Raw genomic sequence first — 27588 nt, 5'->3', positions numbered from 1 at the left:
TTGTTGCAAGCCTTGTAGAGACACATTCTACTGATCAGTGGGTTGGCAATAGGATGCACAGAGCCTTTTGGCTTGAGGAGACAGGTTTGAAGCCAGCCTGGCTAGACTGTGATGCAGAGTTGATACCATCTGAGGGGTGTTTTGTTGCCTATAAAAGAGAAGCTAAGAGTCTAGTTCTGTTCCCAGTGGATAGAGGCCAGCATCATCATTGGCACTAGCTTAGTGGCAATCTCAGCAGGAAGGCCAGCGATTGAATTGTGACGTGCACTGAACTTCCCTTCCCTTTTGTCTGATAAACATGCCTTTCCTTCATGGTTCTCCATCAAGAGGATCCCAGCAACCCTGAACTTGGGAGCAGTTTGCATCTGGATTGAAAGGTTGAACCTCAGGCCTACAGAGTGTCGACTTTGTGGCTAGCTGGTGGATTTGTTTTTCCTGTTTGTGAGGAAACCAATGGCAATTCTTTGAGCAGAATCCTGTTCCCATTGCAGTTAGGGAGTGTTTCGCCACTGATTTCAATGGGATCAAGATTTGTCCCCAAAGAATAAGCACTTATGTGATTTAGGAGCCTAGCTTCCATTGACTTTCAATGCAGTTTACGCTCCTAACTCCAAAAGCACTTTTGAAAATGGCACTTGGGCTCCTAAGTCACTTAGACACTTTTAAAAATTGCACCCTTTGACCCTACATTTACTAACTCTCAGAGATTAGCTCCTTTTTGCTTTTCCTCTAGTTTTTTTTTATTTGCCCAAAGTTAAACTCCCTAAACCCACATTTTGCCACCTAAATAAAAGTGGCTGGACTTTGAGTTTCTGAGCCTCCACAACTCCCACTGAAATCTGTGGGTGCTAGAGGCGTTCAGCAACATTTTACTTGGGTTCCTAAATCCTTATTTAGGCACCTAACTTGAGGCTCCCATGCTTGAAAAAGTGGGTTTAGAAATTTAAAAGGAAAACCTAGTCAGGTGAATCGGGACTCAAAGACCGCACGGAAGGTAAAAGCAGCAGATTTCTGTAGCCAGGTCTTCCCTTTTGCATCAATTAGGGGATGATTTCCAAAGACACAAAAGCACCTCGACGTTCAGCGGAGAGTTGGATGCTTAACTCTCATTTGTGTCTTTGACGCTCCCTCCCCTTTGTTGCCGTATTCATTTAAAAATGCAGCATTTCCAATGAGTTTTTTTCTCACCCCAATTAGTCGGTGGAGAGAGATGACCATGCAAGTTCACTGAACTTCATGGTTGAGGTCTCGGAGCTGCTGGAGGTTCCACAGTGCAGCGCCAGCCTTTTCCCTCTAACTGGGATGGTCTTGGGGGATTTTTGGTTTTTGTTTTGTTCCTTCCTCACCCTGAAACGGTTTCATATGCATCTGTGTTTCCCTTCAGGAAAGAGGTCCTCCAGCTGGAGCTTTGCGTTCTGATTCCTCTCCTAACGGTTCAGACTTGGATCGCAGGTAAATGACATTTAACAGGCTCATCATCCCTCCCCAATTCTAAGCCCTGCCCCCAAACCTGTTGGAGTCCGGCACCTCCACGGTTGTGAACGCCAGGCAGGAATCGGAATTGGTTCAGGCAACAGGAGAGGGTCTAGTTAGGAGCAACGGGGTAAAGTGAAGGGAGGGAAAATTCAGGCTGATCGGGGGAAGAAAAATTCTAACCCTGGGCTCTGTGGGTGGAATTCACCGTTGTGCAGAGGGGGCAAGCACAAGCCCATCGGCCGCTTAAATCACAGGGGTTTAAATGGGGCATCAGGCCTGTGCTTGCCTTCTGCAAAGGGGTGATTTATGGGTGTGTCTCCGTTGCAATCCCAGGATATGACTGCAGCTTGAGCAGACATATCTGAGCCAGCTTGAATCTACCTAGTTCGGATACCAGGGCAGTGAAACTGCAGCAGCAGCACAGGCTGTACAAGCCCATCTGGAACCCTGGATAACTCCTCGAGCAGCCAGCAGCTCCACTGCTCCAGTACCCAAGCAAGCTAGATTAAAGCTAACTTGGGCATGTCTACACAAGCTGTAATAACTCCCCATCATTGCTGAGCGAACATACTTGAAAGGGTATAAATCTCCTCTCAAGGGCAGTGGTGTCACCCCCTTGCTTGGGAGATTTAAAACAAAGCTAGATAAAAATCACTGTCTAACTTGCTGTAAGAAGCACTACATCGGCCAGCGGATCAGGCTAGAAAATAGACTGTCTTTAAAGATCTGTGATTCTCTCCAGCCTCTTCTACTGTGGCCCCGTACCATGGCTGATGGTGCTTGCATGAGCCAACACGCTGCTACAGTCTATTGGAGAAATGAGGTCTGCGTTCAGTTAGGGGGTTGGATGTGTATGTGTGTCTGTTAATAGCATCTGTCGATAACAGAGTAGGAAATAAAAGACCCTAGGTCCCCTGAATCATACAATCACTTGTAACCAGACCAAGTGTATGATGCAAACTGACAAAAGCCACAGTGGAGGTTGACTCAGTCGCTGGTTCAAATCCAGCATAGGTTGTTGCTGTCTGCTGGCCTCGCGGTGCCTGGGTTGGCAGAGCTGGGAGATCTCCGTCTCATTTCAAAACTGTCAAGAGAATTGACATGAACTGATCCCTTCACTGGTAGAGAAACCAAGGACTGAGCTTCCTCCCTCTCTTGCCTAGTGAGCCCTTCCAAGGAAGAGTGAGAAAAGCTGGTCAGTGCTACCCCTGTTCTGCAGATAAAAAGAGGACTTTAGCCTCCAGGGCTGTGACCTGCACACCAGTCCCTGCTGTTTCTTTTTTTGTCCCCTATGAGCTGTTGATTTCTAGGTTCTGGGCCTCCTTCCTCAGTGAAGGGGGCAAGGCCTTCCTTTGCCTTGATTGACTCTGTCCACCAGTCCCAGTTATCAAATAGGCTGATGTGTACCCAGCAGCATGAAATTCATGATGCCCACAAAGAAAACGGAGATGGATGTTCCTGTGTGTACTGCGTGTGTAGTACCAGCTGTCAGGATCTTCTTTCTGTGTACAGGGCCTTGCAGTCTTTTCCCATTAGTGTGACTATATTTGGATGTCGTGATTTATGGAAATAGGTAAGCAGAGGTTAAACTTCCAAACGGGAGCCAGTGTGAGTTAAAGATAAGACATCAGTCTTGCATTCAGATTTTTCTGGCTTGTAGCTTTTGTGCTGCACCATTCCAGATGTATGTCATTAGCTAGGTTCTGAAACATGAGTCAAATTCAGCCCTGGTGTAACTCCAGTGAGTCTGTTCTGAAACATGACATCGTAAAGATCAGATAGAACTTTTATTCAAAGGGACACTGTCACATTAAGTTGGTCTCATTATTTTGGACTTTGTGAAAACTGAGCTTTTATTAAACAAAAAGGCTGGTACAAACGTTCTCATTTTTTTTTAAATTTAATTCTAATGGAAACTAGGCTTTTTAAAGCAAATCAGGATCCCCCTTGTATCACTAAAGATTGCAGCATTGGATTTGATGCATGAGATCCTGAAGGTGAAATTGATCAGAACCTGATTGTTAGCAAAAATGAAATTGAGCGGTGTGTCTTCATTATCCCAAATGAGAGACACGAACAAGTAAAGGGTGCAAATTAGATTATTTTTTTTCTTTCTGATTTCATAATCAAGGTCTCATTTGTAACATAAGTATGGAAACTTGTTGGGTTTTTTTTCTAATTAAACACTGGTTTCTTTTACGATCGTTAGAGAGAGTGAAGTGGTGCTCTTCTCCCAAAGCTAAAGAGAACTTGGCTTGAATCAGGGTGAACAGAGACATGAGCGGCCTTCGCTGTTTTGCAAGCCAGGGTGGAAAACATTTTCAGCCCCCTCCTGACTTCCACCAATTTCCTCAGCGGCCGAACAAAAATTAAAACCAGCCAGTCAGTGAGCAGCATAGTGGTTTGGCAGCCACGCCCACCCTCTAGAACTGGGTCTGAATAGGGATATGTCTGTGCCATACCTACATTGCACTGCTGTCCAGAGGTTATTGTTTATAACAAAAAGTGGACACTAGGGGGCAGCAGTTAGGCTTTACTAAGAACATAATCCTGGAAAATGTATCCCAGCTTCACGTTTTACATCGGCGCAGCACATTTTCACTAGGGGTTTGCAGATACACCTGTGCAAAACCAAGGGGAAAAAAAACCAACATAAACAGTCGCACCGACTGCTGCAGACGAGAAGAGAATTGGGCCTTATCTTCAAAAGTTATTGCATTGCCAGACAGATTCCAAACAGCCTGGTCATTTAGTCACAGCTATTAAAGGTCATAAAGTTTAATGCCAGAAAGGATCACCAGATCATCTAGTCTGTCCTCCTGCATATCACAGGTCACCAATACTGCACCCAGCACCCACACACCATTCATTACACTATTCATAAACGCTGACACTATCAAAACATGGGGGGCACAACCTTAATCTGTAGCACCTCCTGCTGTGTCGGTCCACTCCTGGGATCCCCCCCCCCCCCCAGCTCTGCCAGTGCACCACAGTCCTAACTCATGGACTCCCCTGCTGTTCCAGCCCAGGGCTCCCCCGCTATTCCAGTCCTCTAAGGTTTTGTTATTGCTATGGCATATTAGATCATAGCAGACCACGCTGCCATAGCAGATCTCATCAGTCAGAGAAAGGAGTGGGCGGAAGGGAAAGCCCAACCATAATGCACCTGAGAGGTTGCACAATGCTGCACGTAATGGAAAAAATGTCCTTCCTGCTCCTTGTGCTGCTGATGTAGCGAATTCCCCAGGCTGTCTGTGTATCTGGCACGTGCAGGTAAAACAGTGTTTCTGCATCCCCCTTGTCATGCAATATGTCTCCGCTTTCCAAAGTGGCACATGGAGAACCGCGCCCCATTGGCGCACTCTCCTCTCCCTGCAGCTAACGCTCCACTGGCCACTCTGCAAATGTGTCTAATCAGATGGTGTTTTAGTGGGATGGGCAAAGGTCAAAAGGCCTAGAGGTCAGGTCAGATACTGGGCCGAATTATCCAGAGCTCAGCAAAATTTGGGCAGGAACTCTTGCTGGACAGAACATTCACTTGTGAAAATTCTAGTATCTCCACTTCCCTGTTGGGCCAGAAATATCCCAGGAAAACGCTTTCCCCTCTGGTAGTTTAACACAGCTGGGCCCAGAATGAACCCTGTCAAAGCAACAGCAAGTAGCTCCGATGCTATGGTGTAAATATCTAGGGCACTAATGCTATGAATGCCTGTAGATAGTTGTATAAATACCTGGAGGGATGATTGGCTGTGTAAGACAGAGCAGCTGGCTAGTTGGCTGGGTGAAAATGCCTAGAAAGGAACAAGAAAAGTTTTTAGGTTGTTTTATTAAGTACCAGTTTTTTTTCCATCTTCAGATTAGGGGTGATCTGAGTATAAGGTGAAGGTTTGTTCATATTTTCCTTCTACTCTATAGTGTGGTACAGTAGACCTGTCTAGGAGAAATGGAATGGAGTTACAAAAGGGAAAGTTTAGACTGAATAGCAAGAAAGAGCTTCCCAGCAGTGAGATGCAGAATCTTCTCCGGAGGGTAAAGGGATGGGAGCCCCTTCACTTGGGCCATTTGTAACTAGACTAGGCAGCGCACTAGGAAAAGGGCTGTAGACAATAATTGTGCATTGGCGAAGGGGACGGACCAGATTGTCATTGGGTTTGATCCTTCCTTTGATGGCAGTTTGGAGTTTGCAAGATTTGGCTCTAAATTCTTAGGAATCCTGTCTCCAATCCTTCCTTTCCAAGAACTTTAATGCTTAGTGCTACATGTGGCAACCATCCAGCTGGATTTTGGGAACTCATTTTGGGAAGACCATCCGCTTACTTGACTGAATAACTTGTGTCCCACTTTGAATTCATTGGATTGTTGAACCTCCGGTTCTCTTGTGTCCTCCTTTCTTCTGTTCCTGTCTTACTCCTGCTTCACGGGAAGGTTTTAATCCTGATACTGAAGCCCTTTCACTTCAGAGCACTCGCATCTGCATAATAGCAGTACTGCCAGCACCCGGCTTTTGAAATCATAAATTGGCTTAAAAAGCATGAGATTTTTTAAAATAATTTTGGGTTTGTTTTTCTTTCTGCTTTTAAGAGTCTTTAGGGTTCATATTTTCTTGCCTTTCTCCTCAGCCATGAGCGCTAGAAACTTCCTCTCTATTTTTAATGAAAGCTGAGCTTCTCACCTAATCACATGATTCCAGGAGCTGGGGCTTTAAGGAAGACATCAGGTATCCAAGACTTGTAATAAAATCATGAGAGTCGGCAACACTGAAATAGAAAGAAATGGGCCTGAGCTGCAACATTCAGGTCCAGATCCACCAAAGTTCAGAGCCAGGGTTTTGGTTGGGCCTACAATAAATATGGCAGGCCATTCACAGAGTTTGGATCCGCTCTTCCCCAGGACTGTTTTGCCCTGGTGCAGGTGTTGACTGGCTGGGTCACAGGCCGAGATGCTACTCTGCAAGTATTAGATGCAGTGGCCGTGCATGAGTGTAAGCTGAATGGTGTGATTCTTAGTCTGACATTTCTAGCACCCCAAAGCTAGTACACACCTCTGTCGTGCATTGGTTAGCTGGCATCCCTACATATAGTGAGAGGGGATAGCGAGAGTTTCTGGGCCTGGTGGTTCATGAGGGATTGTACCATGAAATGTTTACTGATGCCTTGGCTTTTTTTGGGGGTGGGGGCGGGTGTAATCCATTTACCAGTCAGGCCAGGATGCTTTCAGCACCGCAGTCTCTTCTGGCATCCAGGGTTTTGGTTTGGGGTCAGTTCCAGTACTCTGGTTCATGTGCACATGCCTGGTTGACATTTGCACCCAATGAGACGCGTTTGTATTGTCTCCACTTCACGTGTGTCCTGTCTAAATGCTGAGGTTTTGTTCACCGTGATGGAATTTCTCCAGCCAATGGGATTTGCATTGTTGATTGTCTAGTGCATACAAAAGCTTAAGGCTTTGTTGTTCTAGGATGGGAGTTTCAAAGGTAGCTACGTGACTTAGGAGCACAAGTCCCATTGACCGTAGCGCCTCTACGCCTTAGTTTAGCCTTCTGTATAGTGGAGATACTTGCCTTTCTTTGAGGTGTGTGGTGAAAATGTTGGCTTAATTTTTAGAAGTGCCCAATCATTGTGGAAGCCTTCATTTTTGGGTCCCAGGTTGAAACACGCAGGAGTTCATTGGCAGAGGACTTCATTGGCATTGTCAATTTCACAGTCATAGGATTTTAAAAATCATAAATTTCATGATTTCAGATATTTATATCTGAAATTTCAGGGTAGTGTAATTGTCAGGGTCCTGACCCAAAAAGGAGTTGTGGAGGGTGGGGGTCGCAAGGTTATCCTTGCTTCTGCTGTCAGAGCTGGGTGGTCAGAAAATGGCAGCTGCTGGCTGGGAGCCCAGCTCTGAAGGCAGAGCTACCGCCAGCCACAGCACAGAAGTAAGGATGGCATGGTATGGTATTGCCAACCTAACTTCTGTGCTCCTGCCTTCAGAGTTGGGCCATTGGTCAGCAGCTGCTGCTTTCTGGCCGCCCAGCTCTGAAGGCAGCGCAGAAGTAAGGGTGGTAATACTGCGGCACCCCTAAAATAACCATGTGACCCCCCTGAAACTCCCTTTTGGGTCAGGACCCCAAATTTGAGGAACGCTGGTCTCCCCCATGAAATCTGTATAGAACAGGGTAAAAGCACACAAAAGACCAGATTTCACGGTCCATGACGTGTTTTTTATGGCCATGAATTTGGTAGAGAATCAATAGCCCTTGAAATTCTGATCATATTCAGTTTAACATCCTTACAATTAGGTGTGTATATCATTTTTGAACAGCTTGCCAACAACATTATCTGTCTCGTCATATCCTGTAGCTGAGAGTTCCACAGATTAACACATGAGAACAGCATTTCCTTCTTTCTTATTAGATTTCTGCCCTTTTATTCTGCCTCCCGAGCTCAGAAAACATGGAGCAGCTCAGGAGGTGTTTTGAAAAAGATTTGAACATGAATTAATATACGGGACTCTTCATCTTTTAAAGTACTTTACAAATCTTAACTAATCCTCTCAAGACCTCTGTGAGGCAGGTATTCTCTGTAGCAGAGCTGGGCCCAGGCTGCACAGTCGGACATCTGGATCCAGGTTTCCCCATAAGCTCATTATACAGATGGGGAAAATGAGCCACGAAGAACTTGTCCAAAGCTCTAAGTAGCCAGTGTCAGAGGTGGGATTAGATCTCAGGACTTCCCCCCCTCCCCCCCCCCCCCCCCCCCCCCCCCGTTAGATAAAGACTATGGCTTTAACCCAGCCTCCTGGATTGTAACCCCTTTTTTGTGCCTTCTTCCCTTCCAGTATTACGCTTCACCTGAAGATTTCCTGCCCATCATCTCCTGCATTTAACTACTCCCGAAACCCTCTCTGCGCCATGCCCCAGGTGAAGATAGAGATGGAGTCGGACTATGAAGACAGTGACACAGAAAAGCACCCTCGGGACATGGGCAGCGAGACCACACTGTAGTCCCACACTGTCCTTCCTTTGTGATGATATATAAATAAGAAAATTGGGCCTATTTTTCTATGTGACAAACTGAGGAGATCATTGGTCCCCAGGACCCATTTCTCCATTAGATTTTAGCAGAATAAATTAGAACTGCTGTGGAATTCCACCCCATTCAGTTGGGCCAAGAAACCACCGCCAGCTTCAGAGCAATGCTAGGAATGTGGAAATGGTACTTTAGGACTCTGGTCCCTGCAGTAATAAGGGACATTAGACCCTGGGCGGTTGCTGCTATTTCAATGAAGACTCTGAAGATAGCAGGGCCACCTTCCTTCAGCATCTGGACCCTGACATTACCAGCATTGGAGAGCTGCGCCCTTTCCAGTGCAAGCTTCAACTCCACCATTCTCATGTAGTCTGTATCCCTATTAGCCCAGGGACGATTCACAAATGCTTGAGCAGTAATCTGTGACATTCCATTGGGGATGGGGGGGGGGGGGAGATTTCAGGACTGTAAACTGCAGTTTATTGCATGTTTTACACACCATATGCAGCAAACAATGCACACCCCTGAAACAAAACAGGGCTAAGAAAAATTCCCTTTTTGGGAAGTTATGGAATGTTTAGAATCGAAGTGGAAAACTTCCCTGGCTGCTGCTTAAAAATACAGCCATAGCCCTTTAAAACTGCTTCTGTCCTGCAGGAAGGTTTCTATAGGAACTCTGTGTTACCCAGTGGCATTCACTCTCCAGGGCTAGGAGCAATTTTAAAGGGTTAGGCTTGTAAAAAGCTAAACTCAGGCACTTCTCACCCTCTCTCGCTGCTGAAGTTATGATACTGTTCTAAGCAGACTTAGTCCATGTAACTCCTATTGTTAATGGAGAAACTTGTAAGAGGTTGACACACACAGAAACTGCCATTGTCCAGGCCAGTCAGGCTGAAATAGCCCACCACCATCATCGTAGCCCGCCACCAAAGCTGACTCCACCCATGTCAGCTGATGTACTAGAAAGTCCTGTGGGTAACCATTACAGGGGCAATGACTGTCTAGCTTTTACTTTGCAGCATGTTCTACTCCAGCAACAGTCTTCCTCGAAAGGACCATCCATAGTTTTGCTCAACCCAGCCACATACAAATAACTGTCTGGAAGGTAAGAAGCACTTATGGGCTGTGAAATGTTTGGTTAATCCCAGGGTTAGAGATGGAAGAGCCCTAACTGATCTAATCCATTCCCTTCCAGCCCAGGCATTATCTAAACAGGAGTGGAGAAATCCACAGCATGGTATTTTTATGATACATGCCAGAGTCAGCTCGACCATAGAACTTCCTGCTCTGAGAGCACAGCCCCTGCCACTGGAGCAAGAGAGGGATTCGCTGTTCGAGCAGGTCCTAGGACAAGTGAGCAGTTACGATTCCATATACTAGCCAGTTGGTAGCAACAGCAGTCCTGCTGGAAAGTGACTTACATGCCCTGGTCAGCTAATTTTTTAAATGAGGAATTAATGTTGTTAGAATGAATGTTTGATATCTGTCAGATTGGATTGCTGGCCTTTTCCCTCCACTAGGCTATTGAGAAAGAGATAGGGATTACGGACAGCTCAGTTAACTGTAGGGATGAAACCAAAGAACTTGTGTTGTTGGAATTAGAAGGTTCCATAACTTGGGTGAAAGGAAAATGTCTGCTACTTAGCCTCAATGTAAGTGAAAAGTAGGGTGGTGACCATATCTTAGCTAACCATAGGCAAATTGTGTCTAGAAGGGGCAGTGATATACATACATGTCTAGTTGTGCCAGTTTTAATCAACAGTTGCGTTGATATACTTCCCAGTTTATTCAGGGGAGGAAGGCTACTGGGCTCAGAAAAGTTTCTGCAGCTGCAGATTTTAGTGACTTGAAACATGTTTAGTTTTTTTAATTCAAATTATAAGGTGCAGCCTTTAGCAGTAGTCCCTTGAGTGCTGGTTACAGATAAAAAAATTTCAAGGGAAGCCATTTCTTAAGAGCCAGTTCTACTTTCGATTTTCAGTCTCTTCCCCTCTCCCCCCCCCCCCATGCTTTCAAAAACATTAAGGGGCAGGAAATTCAGTTCAGTTACATAAATGCAAAATAACCTAAGGTCTGTATTTGCACCAGAGTTTAGTACACAGCACTTTAGCTTGTATCTTTATACAAACACCTCAACCCTTACAGGAGGGCATCTTCCTTACTATCACTTTTGCCAGCCCTTGTTTCCTCTACAATTGCCCCTCCCTTAAACATGGCTCTTGCACATACTGCCAGATGATGTGAGCCTGCTTCGAACTGACTTTTAGAAGTCTATTTCAGATGTGAGTGGGTTTGCTCTCAAAGGCCTGTTACTAGTTAATCCTTTCAAACTGGCAGCTGGATACTGTTGCAATGGTTAATATGTTACTGTACCTACTCACTCATTGTTGCACTTTTCAGAAAGGAAAGCAACAAAATTGTCTTGAGGGTTTTTATTTTGTAGAAAAAATGCAATTTAAGCTAAGTTCAGAAAGAAATGGAAAAAATATCAGCCATTTAAAATTGCTGCAAAGAACAAACCCTCAGTGTTTTGTTATAAATTCCACCTGCATGCATCTTTAAGAGCAGGCTTCAAGGTTTTTTTAGGATAGAAGAGCCCTGTTTCTGACAAAGTCCACGCTGCAGGGGTTCTGGAATGCTGGTTAAATAGTGCAACTGCTTTGAACCTTAGAATGAAACAGATGCTGGTTCTTTGTAAATATTTAAGTGAGTCAAACAAAAGAAAACTTGAATTCAGTTTCCTATTTATAGTATTTTCTAGCTTGAGTACCCAACAAGGCTGTTTTTGAATGTGAGATTAATAAAACAGTATTACTCCAGTTGACAGTTAAGTGACAGACACTTAATTATTACATGTTAAGGTAAAAACTATTTGAACTTAAAGGTGGTTCTGTATATTTTCTAGTTTATTTTGTATCAGTCTTGTCTGTGGTAGCTAAAGCATGATAGGCTTACAAGCTTAATTACTTTTTAAAAGGTTAATCTACTTTATGCAGTATGTCCGTTCAGTTTCAATGTACAAAGCAAATTGAAAAGGCTTTGTTGACTCAGCTAAGTGTTCATGTAGCACAAGAATATGCTTGACTTTTAAACCAAGGAAGCTATAAAGTACAGTTTCAGTTTTAATTAAATCCATGCAGTTTTCAGTGTCACAGGCTGTTTACACTTTTGTATATGCAAAGTGATTTGAAGAGTACCAGACTTGCAGTCTATTTGCTACTAAATACAGTAGCTATTTTACATTTCATTAACAATCCAATAAATCTCATTAAATTCTCTTCACTTTGTAGTGTGTTCATGATACAAACCTAAATCTTAACTTCCAGGATTTCACTCATCAAAAATGCATCCCTCCTATACAACAACCTGCTAAGACCAGTCTAGTGGAGAAGGTGGTGAAATCCAGGTAACACTTATAGGACTAATGGTGTTCTTGTACCTAGCAGCACAGTAGTTTGCAGTGAGACAAGCTTTCAATTCTTGGAGGCTCTCACAGCTCCACCAGGTAAGGCAGCAAGTGATTTTTTTTTTTTTTTTTGCTCACAATGAAGGTCTCTCTTCCTCTTAGAGATTTGGCAGCAAGAGCGGGTTGTGTTTCAAACTACTTTCCAGGACACTTGAGGCTTTGCCTTCAGAAGAAACACATGACTTGCTGTAGAGGAAAGTGTCTAGAAAGAAATGTAAATCCAATCTTCTTCATCCTACTTAATATGAAGCTGCAGTCCACTATAGATGGTAAGAAACGTTAAAATTCCCTTTTGTACTGATAGCATTAAAGAAGCTAGTCTGCAAATTTTGGTGCAACACTCAGAGATAAGCAGCAGAAATGAATTTAAACTACAATTCACTTCTGCTGCAGCAGCTCCAACTACAGCTGACCCTGTACTTTGAAACAAAGTTGGAAGCTATCTCCTTAAAAAAAATCTGAATGCATACCACACAAAGCAGTCTGCTTCTTTGACAAAAGTGGAAGTGAGTTGAGTAATTGCAATCAAGTGACTGGTCCAGAACAGACAACCAAACCATTTGGTGTAATGGCTGTCTCTGACCAGAAACAAAGTCAAGTGATTTAGCTGTGTGGAAAAAAGCTATCCCAGCTCTTTTTAGGAAGGTGATACACCAAAACAGTAGTGAGTTTAAAAGTAGCTTTTGAGTAATACCAGACCAGAAGTTATCCAAGGCAACTATATACAGATCGAATGCCCTGCAGCAATTTAACTGGCAGGCTATATGTTCAAGAACGTAACATCTGGGCTGTTACTCACCCATCCTAATGATTCTGAGACCAAGCAATTATTTTTTCAATAATTTTTTAATCAAAGTTAGCCTGGGTTATTCACTAAGCATTTTGAGGTCTCACACTGTAGTGGAAAATATCACATCCAATGCAGAGCCAACAGCCACCTCTGTTCTTTGGCTAAAGAAAAATAGTCGCATTGTGCCTCAGTACTGAATATTGGTCTAGCTACATACCAATAGCTGGGAGAACTGTTTAGCTTTCAACCTGTTTGTGCTGATAAGATGTCTTAGCAGGATTCAATGCTACCTAGATTTGAACAAGTAGTTAGAGACTTACATGGAAAAGCTGTTAAGTCTGTTTTTAAAACCTGTGTAACTTTTTTTAGTAGAAAAATAACTTTAGGGGGTGCAAAATAGTAGATCAGGTGTTTGAGCTAGTGTCCAACAATGCTAGCAAACAACCCTGTAAATGTGGTCAAATTTCAGGATCTATGAAAGCACTTTACCTTGAAGATTATTATTCTTTCACTGTAGAATGATATTCTTTCCAACTTGCTAGCTTCACATATCCTGTGTACTATAAATTCCTGTATAAGTGACACTGTCATAACATCAAAATCACTTGCAGCTGATTTTCTCCATCCTGCAAGTTTTAGACCTCTCAGAATGTAACTAGTTTAAATATTAAAGAAACCCAACTTCACTGGGAATCATTAGAAACTAAACAGATGGAGTGACCCAGGTATTTAGATGCTTAAAGCATTTGTATACAAATGATTGTATACTTATGCTTTAAATAAATATCTAGTGACTTCAAAGTATCATTGAATTAACTTCTATACAATAAATAAAAATATTGCATTTCTATCGGCCTGGTTTTGGGAGTTGATTTGGAATGTGATTTTGAAAGTTATAAGTCCACCATTAAACAGTTAAGGCTTCAAGCTCTTTAGATTTCAGCATTTTCTTTGCCGCAATAATTGTATTCTTCATCAGCATAGCAACTGTCATGGGCCCAACTCCCCCAGGGACTGGAGTGATGTAACTGGCTTTCTTCTTTACTCCTGCAGGAAGGAAAGTTAGAATTAAGAATGGCGCATCACACTTTAAAAACAGGCTTTCAAAACCTGTGTCCTATTGAGAAGCTGCACTAACAAGCAGAAATCTTGACAAGTCATAACAGGCTACATTGAAATGAAAAATGCAAAAGTCTGTTAACAACTAATGTGTAATCTAGTTCTTAGTGAACTAGGCTTGAATGTCAGAGTAATTCAAAACCAGCAAAGACCATCTGTAAAAGTCCCATGCACAGTTTTGTGTAGATCTAAGAGGAGTTTAAACAGTCTGAACATGTGCTGTCTCTTGCCTTTTCTGGGATGGGGCACTGGCAGTATTAAGCCTTAATACTTAAACCTAACATTACATACAACTCTTCAAAAGACAGTTTGATTACATGATCAAAGCATGTAATAAGGTGTCTAAACTCAAAGGCACAGCAAGTCATCAGAAGGTGGCAATCCTGCATACTATCAGGTGAAGCATTGAGAAAGGTTTCTGTGTGCAGCTGTGAAAATGGAGTTAGATCAAGTGACTTAAAACTGCAGATGTTTATGGCATGTCAATTGCCCTGTGGTCCATGGTATAACAGGAAGCACTGTTCCCAAAATATTTCTCAAGTATGGTATGAGATCAAATTCACGATCTGCCTGACAATGTAGGAAAGAGAACTTCTCAATGTTAGTCTAAATCAGTTCAGTCATATAAGTGGGGTTTCTCTGCTCTTCTAAATACTCAAGACATTTAATACTCTTAAAGCAGTAGATACAAAAAACAGCCTCTGTACCTTCAAAATCCACATCTCCAACTAGTTTTGACTTTGCAGTAACAGGATCTTGCACTCTGTTTATCCCAACATCAATAACTGCTGCTCCTTCTTTAATCATATCAGCTGTGATCAGATTAGGAATACCTGAAATTTAAAAACCACCAACCAATTACACCATGTTGAGTTGCTACTGAATAAAATTCACAGCTGTAAAACTAGTCAATAAGCCCACTGTAAAGAGACAGAAAAGCAGATTCTCAAAGCTAAAATGTAAGTATGTCCATCCAAGCCATCATGCATTACCACCAAAAGCATTTTACAAGATATTTTGTTATTCTACTCCATTTTATGGATTATGATCAACAGCTTGATTTGTTTTAAAGTCCCTTATTATGTCCAAGTTTACAGAATTATGGGTAAGTAATTTTCAAGAGAAAAAACGTAAGTAGTAGGAAAAAGTTAAATTTACTCCAAAAGAGCTATCAAGTAGCTTAGAACCAAAATATTTTATTTTTTAAAAATTAAGCATTTCCAAGAACTCAATTTCAATTAAGTTTACGTAACCAGTTCTTCTGTAGTGGTACATGTTTGCCTTGCGTTAGTACAAGAGTGTGCCAAAGTCACCAAGTGAATGTAATAACACTACATCAAGGGGAAGAAGTGAAATTATTGGGAAAATTCTCAGTTTTAGTGACAGAAGGCAGGCCTGCAAGAGCATGTAGAGTCCATAGCTATCAGTACCAGAAATGTGGGTAAATAGCAACTGATGGGGTGGGGCCATGCTTATCAGGTTCTACCAGACATTTAGGATGGCCAGTTACAAATTTATGCAACTCAAAAGTCACAAGTATCCCTAAGAAGAAATGGTTCATTCTTTAGTGACTGCAATTTAGTTTCAGTAACATTGCCATTGAATGACCTCTACACTGCATTTGATTTTCCTGATGTCACATTACAGATCTACATTAAAAATGCGTGTGTCTTAAAATTTACTGTTTCACTCCTTGTGTGCTTCCACCTTCAGCACAATCACCTTTTTCAGTCCCTTCACTATTCTGTTCTGTGATTTTTAGCTCACTCAACCCTTTCTTCCTCCTCCTCCAGTGTCCTCATGGCTCCCACGCACTCATGCCAAAGTTTTGCTGATGGCCCCATACTTTGAGTGGGCTGCCACCGCATGTATGGTTCCATGGCTAAGCAGAGACCCACTAAAGCTCCTCTGCACATGTACTGTTCATGACTGCAGTAGACAAAGGAGACAAGATGAGCAGGGGCACGGGTCCCACAATCTGAGCTATTCCTGGATCGAACCAGATGGCATAACCTACTGCATGATACATCACGGATCATTAGCATTGCAGCTCAACTTGACCCTCCAGCATCAGCCTCTCATGGGCTATAGTAAAATAGGTCCCTAGCCTTAAGGATTTTCAAATACAATTTCACAATGTGATTGTGCTGCCCTTTTACTCAGATACAGCTGGGAACAGGCAAGTCAATGATTCTTCCACATTCATTTAAAAATTAACAAGCTGGGTTGGCTCCAACAGCTCTGTTATATAGGAGAGCAGAAAGGGGTGCCCAAACTGCTGCAACTCAAGCCAGCAGTCATCTGGAGTCCCTCACTCAAACAACTCCCTCTGGCTGCTCCTTGCAGCAGCATGGAGTGGCTGTGCAAGTGCCATCCAGCCTCACAGAGCAGAGACTGCACATGCGACATGGGGACACTGCACCAAGACCTGAAGGCATCCTCAGTACACTGATTCCTATATAAAGCAGCATCATTACAGCAAGTTTCTCCCTTGTGGGAATCTTGCCCTTTAGTGCAAAGTGTTTAATGGTCTTACCTGCAGCTGCTACCACAATATCAGCCAAAATCGTGTGTTGCTTGAGCTGTTCCTTAGGAGTGTAGCGATGTGATATTGTTACTGTTGCATCACCTGCAAGATTAGTCATAATGAGCATTTACTCCGGTTTTGACATGAAAAATTCTAGCTTTTCACTCTGAAGAGTCCCCCACTGATTTACAATCTGCCAAGATCATAAGTTCAGTGTGTGAATCACAACCACTGCTTTTCCCATATTGTTAACTGGGCTGGGGACAAGGTCCTCTTACTGAACCACTGATAGAAAGGGGGGAAATCACTTCACATCAATAAACTTGAGTGCCATGTATTTACTCAAGGACAATGCAGTTAATGTGTTTACCCTTACAAGTGCCATGAGATCTTTAGCCACAAATTGGCATGGCCTGCAGTACATACCACCACCCTTACTACAGTGATGAGCAGTGATCCAGTAATCAATCAGTATTACGTTCTACAGCACTCATTCTTTTCTGTGTCTCCCCTCTTAGTGACCCATTGTGACTAGCCTGCAAACTCTCACAAGAACAGAGCTGTTACCTCCAGGGCGCTCATGTCTGCCATCGGTATGCAGCAACATTGCAATGGGCATTCCAACGTTCTTTGATCTGCCAGCCACTACTACATTCTTCCCCAGGGTTGGGATTCCTATGGGATTGGAAAAGAAGTTAAAACTCACTCAACTTTAAACTGCAGTGGAGATGAAAAGCACTTAAAATGTTGCTCTTATGACCCTTACCAGTTCTCTTGATGATTTCCCACACACCCCAAGGTGTAGCTGGCAGCATTGAATATTGGTCCAGACACATGCGCCCCACATTCACCACGTGAAAGCCATCAACATCTTTTTCTGGGATCACAGCATTGCAGATCTTTCGCTCATCAATATGCTCTGAAAAAAGTGTCAACATTAGGGTCCAACCAACTCCTTTTAATCAGCTGAAGAAAATGTAATTAGCTGAGAATGATCACTTTAGCCTCTACTGACTTATACTGTACGTTCTTCCACACATCCCCAGGTAGTAGAAAACCATGAGCCTATTCTAAAGCATTATGGCAAACTTGAGGCTACCCCATGTAACCCAACTACCAGATATTCTGTGTAAATATTTCTATTGCAATCTCAAGTGGCTATATTAGCCCTACAGATATGAATTTGACAGGCTTTCCATAGATCCTTGAATACAAGCAGGGAATTAACCATAGGGACTTCAAATTTACCCTGTGCATTCAATATCTGTTGCAATGAATGTGAAAATATCCCTTTAAATTTGGAGATGGTATTTTTAGACCACCTAGATTGCAGTTGTGTATACAATGCAGTCCCTACAAGCAGCCACTACTCCAGAAAGGTGAAAACATATCTAACCTACACCCATGTCAACTGTATGCACACATTCAACTGCTACTACAAAGGAAGTCAATAAACCAACTTTTCTTCATTCAACAGCATCATGGCAGAATGCCATTTCCTTCATATGCTTCACACACAAGAGCCACGGAAGCAGCAATGTCACAGCAGGTTCAGGGCAGAGCCAGACTGTAATTTGATCCCGCACCGTATACAAGACATTTGAAAGTTTTCTAGGTAAAGGTGCAAACACAGCGAGCTTGTGGGGAGGGAGGGGGAGAGAGGAAAAAGTGTTGACTGGAGAACACTCTGCCCTCGATTTGGTAGGTCTTCGCTAGACCCACTAAATCGACACCCACTGCATGGATCTCCCAGTAGTGAAGACAAGCCCAGTAAGAGCTCCTCAAAATCCCACCAACTCACCAGGTAAGGGAAGCTGCACTAATAGGCCATCCACATTGGTGTCATCATTTAGCTTGCTAATCAAATCAAGCAGCTCCTCTTCAGTGATGGAGGCTGGCTTCAGGATTGTTTCACTGCTGATTCCTAGAGAGTCATTTTAAACACCACATTATTAGAGAGGATCAAATGTAGATTAAGTCTGGAAACAAACATTCTTAATTCATGCTGATTTTTACACTACAGAAATCATCTCTATTGACCAGTTTAAAAGTCTCAATCTTCCATTAAGAGATATTATATACCATGGACTTAAATATCTTATATTCAAATAGCAAGATGCAAACCACAATGCTCCTTCTTGGTCTATGACTCAGATGAAGATGAAGTATTGCATTCAGGGCTGTACCTCAATGTTAGATGAAAGCAGACAGACCACACTGGAAGATGTAGTGGGTTCACTAGGGCCACTACACTAAGCTAAGTGGATAAAAGTCTACATGGGCAGCAAGCTGAAAATTGTGTATCCTCATCCAGCATATGAGAAGCCCAACTTAAATTGGGGTCTTAAATTAGTTAAAGATACTCATCGTTAAGTGTCCTATTAGGGCACAAAGACAGGAGTGCAAGAACCTACCTACATCAGCCGCTGCTTTGGTTTTGTTAAGTACATAGGAGTGACTTGCAGGATTTTCTCCAACTAGAACCACACTGAGATGGGGTCTCTTGTTACCAGCTGCTACCCATTGTTCAACCTCATGTCGGGCTTCCTGTCTGATCTGCTGAGCCAGCTTTCTTCCAGAAATTATGACTGCATCATTTCTGAAAAAAAATAAGAAAATGTTATCTAAGCAGGGAACCCTTTTTAAAAACATTCACTCCATATTGAGTTTTCTACCCAAGCTTCACCCCAACGTTTTAGTCAAGAAAAGAATCTAATGTAGGTCATTACAGAAGTTGCTGTTGAACTGAGTTAGACCTATGCACAAATATTATATTCCATACTTAACATTTGTATAAAACCCATTTCAAGTGGCCAATACAAGAATCAATTCTGCTTAGCTAGATATCCTGTTTACTAGCAGCAAAGTTGGAAGAGGATAGATTTTTCTGAGGAAAATCAAATGATGCATACCCAAGCCAATAAATTAAATTCCATTCCGCAATTTTGCTCTGAGAAGCAATGAAATTTGAAGACAATTCCTAGGCCAGTTTGTTTTCTATTTGCTGACAGTTCATGTAATATGAGAAAGTTCATGGATTGCTCTCTCCGGGAAAGCCATGCTCCGGTCATGCTTTTGCCCAGTGTACATTTTATATTCTAAGTTAGCAATCAAGCAAATAAAATTCATATAGCTAAATAATCCTCTTCCCCTCCCCGAACACAAAGGACTTAATTTCACTTTAGCAGAGTTTTCACTATAACCAAAATTCTTTGAAACAAAATGTGGGACTTTCAATTTGCTTCACTATAAATGGAATTTCACTACAGCCAAGTTCTACTTAATCATTTTTAAATTCTTCAATTTAACACTTTAAAAGATTTAAGTGGATAATTTGCACAAGCTAAAATTGAAGTCCATATTAATTCCCTGTCAAAAACCACAGCACATTTAGAATAATGCAACTATGCAAGTTTATCTTGTTTGCCCTTTACTCAGATTTCATATTCCTTTACTAACCACTTTCCACTGAAGTTTATCTTTTTACCAGAATAATGTCTTAGATACATATTATCTTAGAATTTGTTGCCAACAAATATTCTTAGGCTTGTTTTTAATTATCTTAATATGCAAGTACTGTTGCAAAAACTAATATCAATGTCATGAGTACAGCTTTAAAAACAGGCTACTGACATTTGATCAATATATGAAATTTTGCTGAAGCAGAGAGAATAAAATACAAGTGTTTATCTTTGACATTTGAGTCATATTAAAAAAGCCCCCTACATACATTCCTGGTCTATATTGGTATCAGGAATACATAACTATTGCCAATGCATTCCAGGAAACTGGATAACCACACAGTAGGGAAAGCTGACAGAAATACTACTAGCCAAAGGGGTTACACAGCTGCCAATTTACATTAACTGAAAGGCTACACACCAACTTCCTTTACATCTGAACTTCAGGAAATGTATTAGTAACTGCTTTTTATTCAAACTGTGATATTCTTACCAAGAGCAAAACTTACAAAATATCAGTTTTGTTCCTTGTAGACATTATTATGGCCAGCAGCAGGAACAAGAGGGGGTGATACTGAGTTTTTCATTCAGTGGCAACTATAATTAGGGCCCTACCAAATTCACCTCCATTATGGTCAATTTCACAGCCATAGGATTTGAAAAATTGGTAAAGTTCACATTTTCAGGTGTTGTAACCGTGGGAGGGGTAATGGGATTGCCACCCTCACTTCTGTGCTGCCTTCAGAGTTTGACAGAGTGGGGGTGAGGGTGTGGAGCTATCTGCAGCCGGGAGAGATACCCAAGAGCAGCCCTGCATGGAAAGAGCAAGAGCTGTCCTGCCCCAGCCAAACCTGGACTACAGCTAGGAGTCCCCTTTTCTGGGGCGCTCCCAGCAGCACAGGGAAGATCGGACAACTCCACAAGTCTCCGGCTGCAGGAACCTCTGGGGCTGCTGCCCAGTCCCAGAGCGTCCTGCAGCAGGGGGAGGCACCCGGAGGTGGGTCTAGTCTCCCCCTGCCCTTCCCCCCTCCCAGCAGCTGTGCAGGGGATGGAGAAGTCCTGTCATGCCCAGCCGGAGCTAGGAGCCCTCTTTGCTTGGGCACTCCTAGGAACAAGGGGACATCGGATTCATGGAGAAGGACTTATTTCACGGTCTGTGATGTGTTTTTCACAGCCATGAAATTGGTAGGGCCCTAACTACAACTCTTGGCCAGCGCTCGTGAAGCAACGCGAACACTGCTTGATGCACAGGCCGTGGGGAGGGATCCAAACAGGAAATTTGTCCAAATTGTGTAAACTCTACAAGTCATTCTGACTGGTCTAATACATCAGCATCACATGCAAATGACTACCAGGGAAAGCATGATGCATAATACTGTGGTCAAATACTGGTCTCCACCACAGCTGGGCAAAAAATCCACAAAGGAAAAATTTATCAAGCCTCTTACAAGACAAATTCAAATTCAAGCTTCAGATACTATTTTAAACTAGCTTTAAGCTAAATCATTTTAAACATTGTTTTAAGAGAACCAATTAAATTTGCTATTTTCAAGAACTGCTCTAGGCTACTTTCCAAAATTATTCACCTTGTAGCTCTAAATTTAGCCAAGTACTTTACATTCAGATAGCCAAAATAGTCCACAAATTTGATTTCTAGGGCTGCTCTCTTACCATCTAGGAAGGAAAGTCATTGCTCAAATAGATTAGGCTAGCATTGTCAAAAAGGGGGAAATCTAAAAAGGATCTCCTAATTTGCATTACTGATTGTCTGATATCAAACTTTCCCCTTTCAACAGAAGTTGTAAGAGCACTTCAAACATGCATTAAGACTAACACACACACACCCCAGATAATATATTCCATTTTTCTAGATTGCTGAACAAAGTTTTAAGTGACTTTCCCCTCAAGTTCATACTGCAAGTCCTGCCCTCCACTCCCCTTGTTTTAACCAAATGACAACCCAGTCTCCTTTGAGGGCACAATCCCAGGCCTGGAGCTTTAGCCATGGGTCCGTCTCTTTCATTAGGGCCCCAATGAGAGAAAGTAGGCTAGAGGAACCATCACACAGATTGTGTCTGGTTGAAGGGAGTTCAAGGCAGAAATTGATGCCTACACAAATGTAACCCCAAGGAGATTACCTAGATTCCTGGGGCTCTGTGTGCTGGTTGATCAAGGAGAGGCATGCTGTCCCTGGTAGGGAGGGGGAGCCAGTCTGCTCTGCAACCAACAGAGAGTGAGAAACTCTTCCCAGGGAGTTCAGGAGAGGGAGAAGCCATTTTGGAGCAATCTGGACTAGCCACCCAGGGAAAGAGCAGGAGCGGCTGTGTGGGGAGCTAGTGAGTCCCCCAGGCCTGCATGCAGGGTTCCCCCTGAGAACTGGCCTCTGGGGACCTGAAAGCAAGATCCCTTAGCTTGAGCCTTTCCAGCTCCCTAGGTGAGATCAGTCACCACATGGCCAGCTCTGCTCTGGCTGCTAGTCCAAGTCTGCTGCCTGCTGAGTGTATGTGAGCACTAGGGTGGGAGACTAAAGTTTGGATTTTAGTATAGTTTTGTAATCTGCACCTTGAGCCCTTTGTGGTAAGGGGAAATCCTGGCACCAGAAGCAGCCTGGCTCCTGCAAGAATAGGACGCCTGCCAGCAGTATCATCAGCCCTCTGTAGTGACTGAGGAGTCCAGAGCCATCTCTGAATCCGAGGATCATTCACAGTTGTTTGTGAGTGCACTCTCTTTTAGTTAGCTAGTCAGGGAAATTGTTTGGGAGACCCCTTACTCCCTGAACTGCATCCTTTAACCAGGGGGTAAGGATTTGGGGATTTTGTTAACCTGCTGCCTATTAAATCTGTGGAGGGACTTATCACCTTATCCCACTTGAGAGTCTCTTGGGCTGTACTGAACCTAGTCAGCCACATTGTTCACTGCTGCACAGAAGTTATCATGGTTACAGGTCATCAAGGGCATCTATAAAGTACATGTACCAACAGGACACTAATTTGATATTTGCAGTATCAGATCACATGATGGGAAATTCATAGGTATTACCAGCATGGGCACCAGTAACCCTGAGAATAGTGTTTTACCCGGTTATATTTGTCTTCTGATTAATATAATTACTGTGTTAAATATACTGTATGTTTGTGTTATTTCTTGGAAGTCTCCAACTATCTGGCACGTAAGTGGGGGTTACCCTGGGATTAGAATCCCGCCCCCCAGCTGCCCTGGTGACCCTGACAAGGGAAGCAAGTGGGGTGGAGGCACCGCTAAATAAATTCATATGGGAAGAAAAAAGCTGTACCCTGCTGAGTGGCAGGATCCAGAAGAACCGAAGCATGTCCATCAAAACCCATAAGGAGATTAGCTCTAAAGGAGGTAACTGGGTGGATGGGGGCACTACACGAAGTAGCTTTGGGTGTGAACATTTCTGTAGGACAATCTGTGCTCTAACACACTGCTGCCTCAGACGCATTGTTTGGAAATTTTAAGTGTTTCTCCTTAGATTCTTTGGGGCACAAACCTCATTTAAATAATTGGATTATCCATCTGTCCAGTAAATTTATTGTGAAATTAAGTTATCCCTAGCTGACAATCCCAAAAAGCGATCGCCTAAGGTAGTCAGATAATTATATTTGGTAGTACCTAAAAAACTGAGATTATTCCCGCTAATGGGGAAATGAGCCTACTGGCACCATTTCAAATGCTAAATGTTTTAACCGCAGAGCTAAACGCTGATTAATATCACACGAACAGTAAGTCACTAAATGAGTTTTGGGAAGTGCAGCAAGCTGTCTTCTACTATAAACAGAGTTAGAAGTTCATAAAAGAATCTAAGTTTCAGCCAGAGCTGCAATGTATCCCTTGGCAGAGAGTCTACAGGAATGCCAAGGTTTTGCCTTGGCAACAGCTTTTCATTACATAACTCCTTGACTAGACATTAGACTTGAGCAGAAGGGGGAGGGCAGGGTATAGGTAAAAGGTGCACAGGAGTGCCAGCCCTCCCCACCCCCCTAAAAAAAAATTTAACCCTGATCTAATTGCAGTTACATAGATTGACATCAGTGGAATAATGTTCAGATTCACATTATAAGACCAGAACATAGCTCCATATCTATTGGAAGGAGCATTAACTTCCCTCCCCAATGCCCCTCCAAGAGGGTCAAGCCCTGAGATATATCAAAGAGACTAAGGGTGAAGAAAAGTTGGAAGTACTTCTTTAAAAGTCTGAAAAACACAAATTAGGCACTTTGCATCTTGAGCAAGCCAGAAACAATTTTAATACACCTGAGACAACACCATCTCACTGGAAAGCAGTTTTGCCAAGTTACAGCACATAGTCACAATTTTCTGTGTGAGTTCCTGAAAGGGAAGGAGCAGTGGAAAAGTCTCAAAGCTAGACTGAGGCAAGTACTGTAGCATAATGTATTTCCTGAGTGATAATGGAAACCACAGAAAAAGAAAGGAGGACAAAAACACATTTCTTGCTACTGGGAAATGAAGGAACATTCAGAGCTGGGAAACAGGTATTTTGAGGAGTAAGAAATTTTTGGCTCCCCCTCACATACCAATAATTAATACATACCATTTTACTTAAAATATACAATTCATTCACACTTGCAAAATGCTACTTTCCTAACAAGTGATTTTTTGACAACCAAGTTAAGATTTCTCATCAGAGTGAGAGCAGGTGAAATTTGTATGTCTGTGCATGTAAATTTTCATGGGTATACGAATTCATTCTAACAACTCTGTAGGGTGGACAATTAAAACTATATCATGAATTAGGTTCTCAGATTTGCAAACAGATTTGAATTATCTAAAGAGCCTCCCTTTCTGGTAGAATAATCTTTGGTCTGAAACAAAAGTGCTTATGATGATTTGTAAGGAGAATTCTCCCCACTCCTTTTAGATTTTTCCTTGGCACTAAATTACTCTTCATCCCCTCCACATATAATTACATTTAACTCAATTACACCTGTGCCCCCACCACCACACCAGGAGAGTTACAAGGTAGTGGTGGATCCAATTACAAAGGGAGACCAGAAGGGCAGCTGGTGCTTTGCAGGCAGCAAGGTCAGGGTGTGCCCTGGATCTTGAGTATTAGAAGCAGCTGTTCCATGCAAGCAGGGAATAGGATTTCATCAGCCTGCAGATCTGCTAGCTGCCACTGGGAGTATTCAACCAAAGCAAACTGGCTAACAGAGCAGAAGGTCCCATTCATTTCAGCAATACTGTACTTTATGGGCAACACAAGTGTACAACAGCAAACCCTGGGTTTCAATTTGGGTAAATACAAGTCCCAGCCTGACAAAGATTCACAATGTTTGGGGTTTAACATCCCCCCTCCCATGCATCTAGGTTCCTCGACACAGCTTTCCAGTGTTTGGGATTTCATCGCCACTGTACCCACTATCTGTCCAAAATGGGGGTTGCAATCCCCCATAGTAACTGCATAGTTTAGACTTCTCAGTGTGTTTAGACTTTGCTCCCTGATGCATTCAGCATCTATCCTGGACAGGGCATCAGTATTTGTGGTTAGATCCCCAATATATCCACCATCTGCCTAGGATGGGGATGCCCAATTTGGTTTTGCCCCTGGCTGGGTGGCTCCATGGTCTCTCCACCCAGAGAGAGTTTTTCCTCATTGCTTTTTCAATGGAAAATTGTATCATTTCTCAGACACCAAAGAGATCGCTCCTCCACCTCACCCCCATCTGCCCCTCAGCACTCTGGCTGCACAGTAGCACCTCTCTGGGGTTTACATTGCCAGTTACCCATCTAATTCAGAGTCCCCAAGCCTACATTACATGATCCCCAAGCAGGCCCCTCTCTTCACTTCAGAGGACCCCCCCCTCTCCCCCCCCCGCAAAGAGACCTCCCCCCCACCCCCCCCCCAGGGGCCCCCCCCTTTGTCCCCTCCGCAAAGACACCAACCCCGTCCCCCAATGAGCCCCCTTCTCGCCCCCCCCCGGGACATTTCCCCAACTCCGCCCCAGGGGACCCCCCCTTTCGTCCCCCCGCAGAGACACCAACTCCGCCCCCCCAAGGAGCCCCCTGCTCGCCCCCCAGGGACGTTTCCCCAACTCCGCGCTCCCCCCCGGGACGTTTCCCAGCCCTTCCCTCCCTTCGGACGTCTATCCCCCTTCCCAGCCTCCCCTGCTACCTGGGCGCGGTGAGGTGCAGCCGACGGGAGCTCAGGGCACAGCAGCAGGCTCGGGGAGCTCGGCCCGCCCGGGCCAGGGCTCGGAGCAGCAGGCTCGGGGACAGCGCGATGACCACCATGGCTCAGCTGAGGAGAGACAGGCACATAGGTCACACGCAGCCGTTTGTTCGCGCGGGGAACCAACTGCCCTGACAACCCCCCCCCTTATATAGCTTCGCCAGACCCACCCCTATTGGCTGCAACAGCGCCTATCATATTGCGCGGAACATACCGGCCCCACGCTGATTGGTGGTCCATCGGGTGACGCAGAGATGAGGGGAAACAAGGACAGGGAGCGGGGAAATAACGTAACTGGACCATGATTGGTTGCGATAGTGATAACGTAAAGGAAACTGGATAAAGGGATCTGATTGGTGAACACAAGGAAGGGGCAGGATTGAACACTGGTATCGGTTTGTGATTGGGTCAAATAAAGGGACGCCCTTGGGCCTGGCTATGTACGATTAGTGACAGCTGAGCGAAGGGCGGGACAAAACACTGGTGCTGGTTTTTCATTGGTGAAAAAGGGAGCAAAGGGCGTGGCTACTGGGCCATAGATGGGTGTGTCTTGCTAGTTGGCTGGCTGTAACTGAGTCTGAGTATTGCATAAGCCAGAGGCGGCCGCTATGGGGCGGAAGGACGATGCTTAGATGCCTGTCTCTGAGCTCAGATGGGGGTGAATCAGGCGCTGCAGGCTGGCTCTTGCAGAGAGAGGATAGCTAGCTAGTGGCTGTACAGCCTATGCCATTACTACAGAAGAGGGAGCACCTGGCCACAGCTAATACCTTCTGCTCAGAATAGGAAAAGGAAACATTGAGCAAGGGCAACAGGACAAACCCCAGCCCTTCTTGTGAAACATCCCATATAGGGGAACGTCAATCACACCATGAAGAACAGAAGTACTTGTCAAGTATCAGAGTGGTAGCCGTGTTAGTCTGGATCTGTGAAAAGCAACGAAGAGTCCTGTGGCACCTTAAAGACTAACAGATGTATTGGAGCATAAGCTTTCGTGGGTGAATGCCCACATGCGTCTCACGAAGTGGGCATTCACCCACGAAAGCTTATGCTCAAATACATCTGTTAGTCTTTAAGGTGCCACAGGACTCTTTGTTGCTTTTCAGGAGTACTTGTGGCACCTCGCTTTCGTGGGCTACAGGCCACTTCTTTGGATGCATGCAGTGGAAAATACAGTAGGAAGACACACACACTCACTCTCTCTCTCTCTGAAACAATGGGTGTTACCATAAACACTATAAGGCAAGTGATCAGTTAAGGTGAGCTATTAGCAGGAGAGAAAAAGAACTGTTTGTAGTGGTAATGAAAATGACCCATTTCCAGCAATTGACAAGAAGATATGAGGAACTGTGGGGGGGGGAGGGGGGAAGCATGGGGAAATAGTTGCTGCCCCCTGTATTCGAAAGATAGGCATGCAGAGCAGGCTGGAACTTTGCTACATCAGGCTGGCTTAGATTTTTGTCTGAAAAGAGCAAACAACATACAAATCAATCAATCTATCTAGATCAAATGTTCAAAC

At 43.7% G+C, this 27588-nt stretch overlaps 2 protein-coding genes across 2 annotated transcripts in view; one reads left to right on the top strand and one right to left on the bottom strand.

The window, feature by feature from the left end:
- Positions 1-8384, top strand: part of SLC4A5 (solute carrier family 4 member 5) — a 111323-nt gene extending 102939 nt beyond the window's left edge. Inside the window, exons 27-28 of the mRNA XM_024211427.2 lie at positions 1385-1452; positions 8308-8384. Coding sequence (XP_024067195.2) covers positions 1385-1419 — 35 coding nt within the window. The 3' untranslated portion in view covers positions 1420-1452; positions 8308-8384. The remainder of the gene's footprint in view (positions 1-1384; positions 1453-8307) is intronic.
- A 3646-nt stretch (positions 8385-12030) lies between these two features.
- MTHFD2 (methylenetetrahydrofolate dehydrogenase (NADP+ dependent) 2, methenyltetrahydrofolate cyclohydrolase) lies at positions 12031-26169 on the bottom strand. Its single transcript, XM_026657629.2, has 8 exons — positions 26016-26169; positions 18815-18999; positions 18202-18324; positions 17167-17319; positions 16968-17075; positions 16410-16502; positions 14581-14706; positions 12031-13801 (listed from the first exon to the last, which is right to left on the bottom strand). The coding sequence occupies exons 1-8, from the start codon at positions 26132-26134 to the stop codon at positions 13662-13664; spliced, it is 1047 nt and encodes a 348-aa protein (XP_026513414.1). The 5' UTR covers positions 26135-26169; the 3' UTR covers positions 12031-13661.
- Positions 26170-27588: the final 1419 nt, after the last annotated feature.

The sequence above is a fragment of the Terrapene carolina genome, unplaced genomic scaffold (assembly GCF_002925995.2).
Source record: "Terrapene carolina triunguis isolate 2854851 unplaced genomic scaffold, T_m_triunguis-2.0 Scaffold53, whole genome shotgun sequence".
Taxonomy (NCBI): Eukaryota; Metazoa; Chordata; order Testudines; family Emydidae; genus Terrapene; species Terrapene triunguis.
The sequence above is the reverse complement of the archived record's forward strand: the minus strand, read 5'-3'. Positions and strand labels throughout refer to the sequence as shown.